General features: G+C 38.2%; 1 protein-coding gene across 1 annotated transcript; it reads right to left on the bottom strand.

The window, feature by feature from the left end:
• Positions 1–1,376: 1,376 nt before the first annotated feature.
• LOC124266889 (CCR4-NOT transcription complex subunit 7-like) lies at positions 1,377–11,277 on the bottom strand. The gene is given in 8 exon segments (XM_046701724.1): positions 1,377–6,153; positions 7,140–7,217; positions 7,716–7,751; positions 7,753–7,894; positions 8,134–8,295; positions 9,099–9,292; positions 10,459–10,665; positions 11,155–11,277. Coding segments are annotated over 7 exon segments (918 nt in total). The 5' UTR covers positions 10,573–10,665; positions 11,155–11,277; the 3' UTR covers positions 1,377–5,961.
• Positions 11,278–11,364: the final 87 nt, after the last annotated feature.

Here is an 11,364-nt window from a genome sequence, read left to right on the forward strand (position 1 = left end):
TTGCATGATTCGACGTTTTACTACTTTCAGTAGGCGATTTAAACTGCTGCCCAGAAGTGCTTTTGAAGTCAAAACTCTCTATTATTTATTCCAAGTTTTGTGTTTGATTTTTCCATAAACAAATTGTACTTTTAACTATTTTCCAGGACATAGAGTTAGTCAAGGGTGCGATAATATCAGGTCCGTAAAACCTGAAAACAAATGAAATATTCCCAGTAGTTGGAGGGTATTTCGTGTCCAGAGAGGTAAAATTTGATTTTCCAGAGGCGGAAAGCAGTGAAAGTAAATCATTTCTGGAAGACAGGACATCAAGTATTCAAGGTTATCACCTCCAATGTAACTTGATCAAAGATCTGATCATGTCCAGAACGTGTATTATATTACGCAGATCACATTGAACATGACGGTAACTGAAATGTTGGAGGGGAGTAAATGGAAAGGAAAACATTTTCTGCATTGCTTAAGTGTTCAATGGGTTCGGATCGATGACACCATAGCTAGAATATTTCGACTTCACGATGGTGTCAATTTCGGATATGTCGAATGGAGTCAACGACAACCGTCCACGATATACATACATTTCAATTTCAGTCAGTCTAGTTAAAAGTCAATAGATTGTGTTTCGGAAATGTGTTGTGGTATCAGCGCAACGGACATGCACATTTTGTGATTCGTAGTTCGGGGAAAATACTGTCGTTTTGCTGTGTGAAGACCTGCTGGAACAGGAGACAGGCAAATACAAATCTGCGAAATGTTTTTTTTCCAGATATATATTTACAGGATTAATTCCGCTTTACAGACATTTTTAGAATAAATAACCCGAAACCTAAAGACCTATTATTCTGTAAAGAATTCAACTGCTCCAGCTTCAGGATTTTAAATAATTAGAATGATAACCATCAACTCTTGCATTACATCTTCTGTGATGATTCATGTTGATTCCACATTCACTGTACAAAGCTACGTTCACTGCACCCGTGCAGGTGCCCTCCAAGACTCTTCACGCATTCAATTCGACGATCGTACATCAGGAATCAAGGTTACTCGGGTGTTACCATTCCTGACGTTCTGGGTTAGAAATAGGTCTCCGGAACCGAAGTGTTGTTCCAAGTCCTGGGAACAGGTCTGATTCTGTTTCATTGTATTCGTTCAGACATTGGTTTGCCTGATTCAGGGTGACTATTCACACAGCAAAGTTAACTCACTCACTTTGAGCTGCTAGTTGAGATTTCCTTATACTTTCCAAACTACACAAGAGACCAATTCTGTCTCGGGGTTTTAACAAAACCTTCAAATCCAGGATCTTTGAACAATTGGAACTGAAAACAACCCAATCATTTTGTACAAAGTAAAATGAAAAGAAACACTTTGTCATGCTCATAGGAAATAAACAAAAGGACTTGTCTGTTTTATTTACAGAATAGGATAAAAGACAAGAACAGCCATCTCCCAAAGTTATGAGCTCTGCCACAGATACAAACACTGTCGAACTGTTGAGGAAGTGCTTGTCTGGGTACTCAGAGTGGTCACACAGGATCCAAGACAGTCATCACTTTTTTCAGAGCTATGTAAATAGTAATTTCCAGTTTAAAGCAATGAGTATGATCCTTTAAGAAATGCATGGAGAAATTAATTTGCAATTTCAAAAATATATACATGTATATACCAAGGAAAGGAAATGATGAAGTCGACCTAGCAGTTGAAGACAAGCTGAATGTTGTGACTGTTCTGATCCTATGTGTCCTACACATACGCCGAGCTGACATACAAGATGGCACTCTCGCAGATCAACAGAGACAGACAGGTAAAATCAAACAATATTGGCACTTCACGAGACTGACGCAGTTAAAATAAGATTGGCTTACAGTCATCAGAAATAGGTACATAAACATATGCTTCATATCCCTTCTACACTTTAGTACCCCTGAACATAACCTGTCGACATTAAAAGTTCCAGTGGCTGTGGGTATTCTCAAAGAAGAATGCATATGACAAATACCTACATCAGATGGCTGCAAATGTAGCTAAAAGTAGATTCGAGTGTTGATGCTGCAGGGCTGACAAGTTGAAGTCTAAATGTTCTGGAGGGATGTTAGCTGCCTTAGTCCACGACATGGGTGATCAGTGAGGACACATGAGACAACATTCTCAGAAATGACAACTATGACAATGGTCAGGCAATCCAAAATCATTAGAAGGGGTACATAAAACTCTTAAAATCATTTTGTCTAGAATGGAATGTACATGGTAGTCAAACTGCATCACTGCAGGAGTTAAAACAACATGCCTTTACACCAAAACGTCAAAGGTAGACGAAGAGCCATTACTGCAAGGAAGTTGTACAGACAAAATATTGTATGGTAATCATTTCAGTGCCGGTACAGGATTCTGAATACAGCTTAATTGTCAGAAGATGTACAAAACTGAAATGTTTATAATAAATTCCTAAAGACTCCTGAAAAGTGGAAAGTCACCTTAACACAGTCATGTCTCAATCAACCAATAATTATGACACAGGCCGTACAGGAAGGTAACAAAACACACCTGAGCACAGATGAAACAAAATGACAGGATGTGTCGTATTCAGCGAGCAACAAACATGCAAGTCAAACAGAACGAGACGGTGCAGCTCAAATATCATACAAATCCAAAAATTACACTTGTTAACAAATGCTTCAGGAGTTTCAACTACTTTACTGGCAAGATCCGGCATTCACAGGTCATAAGCCAGCTTGTAACAGGAAAGTCACTATCACTGTAATGGACGACTGTCCTCAGAAAACTGAAACACCTGTGAGTGTCAATCAAGATATCATATTGATTCAGATCTGTAGCCTTAAATAACACTTAACACCTGATTTGCACCACCAACCAAAACAGTTTCTGAAATCCCTTTAGCAACAGGTGGTCAAACTCAGGCCATATGGTTTGAAAATTACTTCTACCCCTTGACCTTAAAAAGGACGAAAATAGACTTTACCCCCTTACAAATTTAAATATTACAGATTACTCAAATTTAACATCTGTCTTACCAATATGATGAAACCCATTATTAACATCTGCACCTCTTTTGAAACAAGACACAATGGTACTTTGGTCTCAGTATCTACTTGTACAAATGGATACTTTCATTTGAGGAAAAGCTAAGCATAGGCAACTCTTCTGTTGAATTAAGATATTTGGGCTACCACAAGTTGTGAAGCTGCATCTGAACACTGACAAAAATAGATGATTTCGAATGGAGAGAGCACATGATGAAACATGTCATATTTTAATATCACAGTAATTTACCATGCTTTTCCATAAAATATGATGCAATAATGTAAGTCATCTAATGGTATAAAAGTTTCCAGTATAACAGGTTTATTAAAAATACAATTCAGTTATAATAATGATTTAAGCAATATGTACAACATCCAATGATAAAAGATGCCGAAACCATCGTCATGGAGAAATGAGGGGATGGTTTCAAAAGTTTGACCTTGACCCTGTTATTGCACTTGTTGGTCCAAATGGAAACAATCACTAGAGTTCAGTATTCCTACAAAACAGGTGCTTGAAAAGCCAGTGATTTGGGAACTGAGCATCACAATGTATCCATTTGGACTAAAATCATCTCAGTAGGGAAATCAAAGGCACAAACTTCTGACTAAAAACATTCTTAGTAATGTATGAATACCAGAATTAAAACTAAAATAAGTGTGATAATTGTACCCATGGCAACCACAGTAGGAGAGGGTGGCAAAGTACTAAGAATTCAGCTTCAATAGGACCTCGATCTTCACTACAGCAAGCACTCCTTTGTTTCGGACTAAAATTAGGTCAGATTTTCTGAGATTACAACTTCATCAAAATGTAAATAGTTCTAAATATCATAACAGAAGCTTCAGTTTCAGTTAAAACACTTAAAATATAACCAAAGAATCACAGCAAATCACATGTTCTTTGAAAAGCATAAATTCAACAAATGTAATTTCAGTTAGCTACCAGTTGTATGTTTATCAAGCTGTGAGTCCATCCCTTTGATCTGACCCTTTGTCAATGTTAAAACTACCCAGTTCATACTCTCAGCTCGGACATTGGTGCTTGCATATTCCCTTGTCACCAGATATCTTACACATCAAGGCAGGACCACATGGAAGGTGAACTTACAGTAAGCATAATTCAGGCTAAGAAGTTTCCTTTGCTTGTTTCTCAAGTTCAGTACTGGTACCATGCCATCAAGCACCAGGTGATAGATCTTTTCCCCCAAAATGTTCCTTGTAATGAGCAACTATGCTGGCTTTTGCCAACAAGTGACAAACAATTAAACAATCGATCTTCAGGTTGTGGACTGATAATTTGAAATGAAAGTTTAAATATTGTGGCAAATTATGCCAATTTACTAGAATTTACAAAAGACAAGTTCATTGTTAAATTTCGACAGACAAAAAAGATTATTCACAACATTTCAAATTTGCAAATGAATCATGATCATAATTAGTTGTCACAATCAAACAACTAGGATGGAAAGTCAACATATTTGTTTGGTAATACTGATTATCACAGATACTCATAATGGTAATGATCAATCTGGTGGCAAGGTTTAGGTGTGTTCACCTTTGTCCCATATATGGCAAAAATAACAAAGTGAAAGCATGCTGTTAAAATAAAATACTAACATAGCTGAATGAAAGACATTAATGGAGGAGAGTGTCTTCCTTGAATCCCTCTTCTAGTAACAGTATAAAACTCCAGAATTACATCTCACGTATGGATTCCACCTATCCTAGACACAAACCAATTACTTTAAAATTGTCGGCCAGTAAAACAAAACTCAACTTTTCTTCGTGAAAATAACCCTACAACTAAAAGCAGCTACAATCAAATTTTTCATGCATAAACAAAGCTATCTTTCCTTCACAGTATCACAAAGCTTAACTTGTTAAAATAGTTGCACTATATGAATCTCATATGCAAGTTGTATTTGTTCCTAACTTCATTCACTTGGTTATTCAGTAGTCAGAAAAAATTGCCAGTATGTAATCCACACTGAGATGATGGTTCGACATCCTTTCTTTATTACTTGGCTAAGGGATTTATTCCCATATGAAATGTTTGTGGTTGACGCAGATGAAATTAAATGAAGTCAAAAGTGTTTTTTGTAATCACTGAAACGGTTCAGTTCATTTGCTGTTTTCATTTTAATAGATATTAAGATTGGGGAGAAAAAAATAAAAGACTTATTTAAATCACGTATGTCCCAAAACCAAGTAATAAAAACTGGAATGCCTCGATGTGAATTAACATAGGATGAATGGTAATGGGCTACCAAAGTGAACACATTTGTCCTGCACCTCAAAGTACCCTGAGATGTTCCAAATGACGATGACAGCAAGCCCATGAACATCCTGATATAACCTAGTCCATGACAAAAGTGACAGAGAACAACATAGCCTTCGTATAGTGTATTGTCAGTGGTGGTATGACAGTAAGCAGATAAAAAATAAAAATAGGTATCACATTTCTGTACAGAGTACCAACGAAAAATGAACTGAAAGTTTTGGCATGACTATTCCTAGTCAATGAGCTTCAGAATTTAAAGGGCTTGCATCAGCTTCCTCTCAAGAAGATGTTCAAATGTGATCCATGGCTCATTCTAACTTTGGGAGATGGCTAAAACATAAGCACTTTGTTACAGGTGACTTGCCACCACCCCTTTATAAACAGCATCCCACCATCTTCTGGTGATGGCATATATCTGAAGCCTCGTCACCAAAGATGGACAGGACACTGTCCATGGAGACTATACAACAGTAGTAAGTCACCCATCATCTGAACCACCCACCAACCCTCCCTCCCTCCCTCATCCCATCTGATCCATCCATCCACCCACCCACCCGCAGACTGGTGTAGTCTCACTGATGTCACAGACTAGTGTGTTTAGTCATACCACCACTGACATGATTAAGCTAGTCCAGATCATGAAGTAGAAGCCTGCGTCATGGTCCCCCCTGAATCCTCCGCACTTGAAACTGGTGTTGAGTGAGAGTTTGGTGTAGAATTGTAGCTATTGTTCTCAAATGTTGAGGTACCATTCTGTACATATGATGTTCCCACTCCATATAAGTGACCGCAGTACTTGGCATCATCTATGTTGTCCTCAAAGAACATCTGTTAAGGAAGAAAGTATAGGCTGATGATATATTTGAGCGAGTGATATCTTGCTGTTACGCGACACAAAGCAATATTCCTGCCTCATCTTGACAACCTGCAAACAATTCAAGTCTGGGCCAAGCAAACTAGTGGTTGATGTTATGAACAAAGCCCAATGCCAACAAGGTTCAAAGACACAATCAGCAAAGTGAAAGGGTTAACTACTCAATGCCAAGGCTTTGAGTGTGGGAGAATGGTTCAATGATTTAGTCCGCATTTAAAAACACCTAAATAGTTGCAATCTAATAAATTATTGAGTTTCTAGGCACCCTGCATGACAAAGTTTCATGGAAAGGAAAACCACTTTGGGGGTTTCCATTTGGTTGATTTCCTAGGCTATCGACCGTTTGTCATTCAAAAGATAATGGGTGATAAAATCCTGAAAATACCTTAATGTTTTAGTCCTCCAGTAAGCTGACATAAAATCAGCTCAGTCAAACCTGTAATGATCACCTATCTAACTTCTAAGTCCTATTCATACCTAGCAGCCATTATAATCATGTAATATCCTTGCAAGAATGATGTACAGGTGACATACGCCAAATTCCAAGAAGGGACAACATGTTAGGAACACTCATCTTATTGATGCACAGATCTTTACATCTTTCACAGGACACAAAATTGGACCATTATGAAATACTGACTGACTGAGTTTGGTTTTATGCCGCTTTTAGCAATATTCCAGCAACATCACGGCGGGGAAAACGAGAAATGGGCTTCACACATTGTGCCCATGTGGGGATTCGAACCCGGGTTTTCGGCGTGACGAGCCAACGCTTTAACCACTAGGCTACCCCACCACCCCTTGCAATAATGAAGTACAGGTGACATACTCCAAATTCCAAGAAGGGACAACATATTAGGAACACTCATTTTATTGATGCACAGATCTTTACATCTTTCACAGGACACAAAATTTGACCATTATGAAAAAGATTTCTTACCTCTCTCATTTTGAAGAAAGAGGACCCAGTAAGTAAACTGTCACTCCCTGCCTGGTGCTGAGGTCCAACTCTCTGAATCTGGAGCCAACATCACAACTATTAGAAAGATGCACTTACAATGGTACTTCCAATCTCCTAATAACTGCTCAATGTACAGATGTCAAATCCAAACTGACAAAATTGAAGATTTAAAATGATATTGATAAATGGGATCAAAACTACAATAATTTTCCAAATCAAACTTAATCACCAGTAGCATGACAGACTGTAGAGCATTTTTTGCATGACATACATATCACCAATAATTCTCAAAATCTGCAACATGTTCCATCACAGAATAACAGAAGTGATTACTGTTTGTTGTATATGTAAATACAACCTGCAGTGAAGTAATTACCTTGCCGACTGGTTCTGAAACAGGGTCATAGAATCCTTTCTTAAAAGTAAGCTATCAGTTCATCAGATTATCCTGTCTTCAGTTTCACCAAATCGACATGATTTAATACCAATGACACATTATCCTCAACTATTTTAGCAGATCCATGCTCTGCAGTTACTTCCAGATTTTTCACTCACTTCAAGTTGATCTGCAACCTCTTGTAGTCCCCCTTTTTAGGTTCTTACAGCTTTTCATCAAGTACTTGATATCATAGATATTGGCAAAGTAAAGACGCAAAAGCTCAAAGAACTCAGACTCCTCCATGGGTAGATTGGAATTGGTAAGAATCTTCAGTAGGTAGCCAAAGTCAAAACCACTGAAACAAACAGAATGTTGGTCAGTTATAGCACTCTAAATATGTACATACTGCCACCATTATTCTTTTTAATAAATAAATTAAAGCCATGTGCTCAATTTTTAGAGTCGTAGATGAGCACAACATTTCCGCAAACACGTCTAATATTATAATGATTATCTTAGGCTACTTCTTAAACAATGTTTGATTATGTTGACATCAAAACGACTATCTTCTTCAGAATTATGAGGTAAACTTACCTGTGAAAGGACAACCATTTGATTTCATCCACGAGAACTACACCTGAAGTCATCAATAACTCAGCAAAGTCACCGACATCTATTCCATCTTGTTCATGTTTCTCGAACTGTATCCCAGATTTCCTCAGTAAATCGATAGACTCTTGGGCATACATGTCTTCCCTGTTGAAGGAAATACGACCATATCTTTAAGGACACGAAAGAAAGCTGCTCAATTTTCAACACCTAAAAGACTTTTCCCCATGATCATGATGATTACAGGTAGACGATAAAACAAATTACTGTCACCGTAAGTTATCACAAAAATCATGACCAGGGTTTGTTCAGTAAAAACTGGCACAATCATAAACAGAATTTTTACAAATTGACAGTTTTAGGTTCCAGGTTAACACCACATCATAGTACAAACATCAGCAAAATCATAACTATTTGATGATACCATGTGACAAGACAAGTGAGTCGACAAATAAATAGGGGGCGAAACACTACGCTCTTACCACGGTACGGTACATATTGTGGTACAAAGCTTTCGGTTCGGTCTGGTATATGAGATATGATCATAATGCAGAAAAGAAAAGAAACGCATAGATTTGGACAAAATGATTCTATTTCTAGACATTTTAGAAAAGGTTTAAAAAGGAGGATAAACAAAACCGAAAACACTGATTTATTGGATTGCTTTATGGTATACAGAACCACTTCTACTAATACTGTGGTATATCGTTTCAGCCCTACGAATAAATGAAAAGAAAAGAAAGCATGGTGACACGCAATGGATTTTTTGTTAACCACAAGACCACTTAGGCAGTTGAATTTGCCAAGAATCCAGCCATTGTCAGTGAGGACATGACAACATCTGAGCACAAGGTAATCAGTAAGTCACTCCTACTAACACACATGCATTGGGCCTGATTCAGAACCTCTACTGGGGCTATTGAGTATTATAGACTAAGTATCAAACTTACTGAAGATTAAATTTGAAGTTGAACTGCCATGTACAAGTATTTGGTGGCCTGTTTCCATCTTGATCCATAAACGTGAATCCAATTTGGATGATTTTAAGAAGATTAACATTACATCGAAGAAGTTGGTACTGATAGTCTGTGGTGCTGCGGAATTCCCCGATGGGTCTGGCAACAACACCAGGAAACTCTGTGTCCTGAAAAATAGTTTTGTTCACTTCACTTTCTGAATGATGGTAGGTGACGAATCCTATTCATAATCACTCAAGATTTAATACTGATTTAAGCTAACCTAATAACAATAATAATCATGACATTATCACATTTTCCACCTTGTGACTTCTTACCATGTCTGTGGCATTATGAGGTGAGGTGAAGTGAAATTGGGTTTAAGATAAGATAATTCTTTATTGTCCCAAGGGAAATTTGTTTTGCATCATACGTTCTCCAGTTTTTCAGGTTTAACGTCGTGCTTGAGAATATTTCGCTCATATGACGACGTGCATGCGTGTGTATGTGTATGTGCGGCTGCTTGTACTAGCCCAGACAGAGGCTGGTTTTATAGTGCTACCACTGAGATACCATGCCGCAGTGAAGCATGAATACCCCACTCAGACACATTATACTGACTCCGAGCCGACCAGTCCTTGTTGTACCCATTAATGCCGAGCGCCAGGCAGGCACCAACAAGCACCATATTTTAACGTCTTTAGGTATGACGCAGTCGGGGATCGAACCCGCGACCTTCCGCACTCCGGGCGGACTCTCAAACCACTACACCACGGGGCGGTCTATGGCATTATGAGCATGACTACCTTGTAAGAGATAAGACAAATGAATGGACGATGAGGATTCCGTAGTTTAAATACAGACTACTGAGAGACCAAATGATAGTAGACATAAAATAAAAGTATCTATAACCAAAGCATAAGTGTAGTGTAGTCAAGCTATGGGAACACTAAGCTGTGAAGTGTAAACTGATCTTTGATTACCGGGCGATGAAAAAACAATTCTTATTAATCTTAATCACTTCACTCAGGTGAAAGCAGATAATTTAAATGAGCTAGAACTTGAAAACAATAATTTCTTCAGCTTAACTCCAGGGTACATGGATAACCAAAGTTGGCTTGCCTAACAGAAATATTTCTTAGCTCTTAGCAATATTCCAGCAATATCACGACAGGGGACACGAGAAATGGGCTTCACACATTGTACCCATGTGGGGAATCGAACACGGGTGTTCGGCGTGACAAGTGAATGCTTTAACCACTTGTCTATCCCACCGCCCACTTTTAGCTAGATGCTCATGTCATTAACAGATCATTTAATGAAAGGAAGACAAAATTTGTCAAGCTGAACTCACCATAGCTACATATTTGTATTTCTGCACAATTTGTCGGATGTTCCTGAACTCCTCCTCCAGGTGTACTGCCCATACATCACGAATACCATACTCAGTCTGTGCTACCGACGGCATTCTCGCAACATACCTTGCTACCCAACCTTCACTCTCTCTAACCGCCTTACCGAGGTGGAATTGTGACTAGCAATCAGCTGTTGCAAGGTTTCTCTGAAACGAAACATCCTGCAAATATGATTTGATTCCACATGTTTCAGCTGGTGGACATGTTGGCAAGCAGACATATTGACATAGCCTCACTTTGAAACTCAAGGCACATGTAAACAGAATTGGTAATAACATATCTAAGAAAAAGTAGCTTTATGTCGCTTTCTAAAAATCTGAAATTGCGTGATTTCCAAAATCAGAAATACAGGTCTTGCAATGCTTCCTTGGTGAACTTATAAAACTATTTAATCGAATTCATGAAAACCAAATGATTAAGATAAGTTAATATACAGCCAGGAGTCGCTGCCAATTTCTTTTGACTTCGTCGATTGACAGTGATACGAAAACTTCTGGGATTTCGATATGGAGCACCATCAACTTTGAGCTGCATGAACAGGTGTATCGTTTTATGTTTTCATTCTTATAAATAGCATATCTGGTGTCATTTATTTATTAAAGAGATCATGGCTGCGCCCTTGTTTGTTATCTTACCCTTCCTGAGAGAGAAGTAAGAAGTTACAGACGTCAAAAGGTGATGGGACAATTTCCACCCAATTCTACATTTCTTTGTACTGGGTCCAGTTCTTTTCGTGCTATGGCCGTAGCGTCTGCGCACTGACTGATTAACATTTACTCACAACCATTCCCATTTATTCGTATTAAATACACATTGATCATTATTATTTATCATATAAAAGAATA

This window comes from Haliotis rubra, unplaced genomic scaffold (genome assembly GCF_003918875.1).
Source record: "Haliotis rubra isolate DU_JTF1 unplaced genomic scaffold, ASM391887v1 Scf1286, whole genome shotgun sequence".
Lineage (NCBI taxonomy): Eukaryota > Metazoa > Mollusca > Gastropoda > Lepetellida > Haliotidae > Haliotis > Haliotis rubra.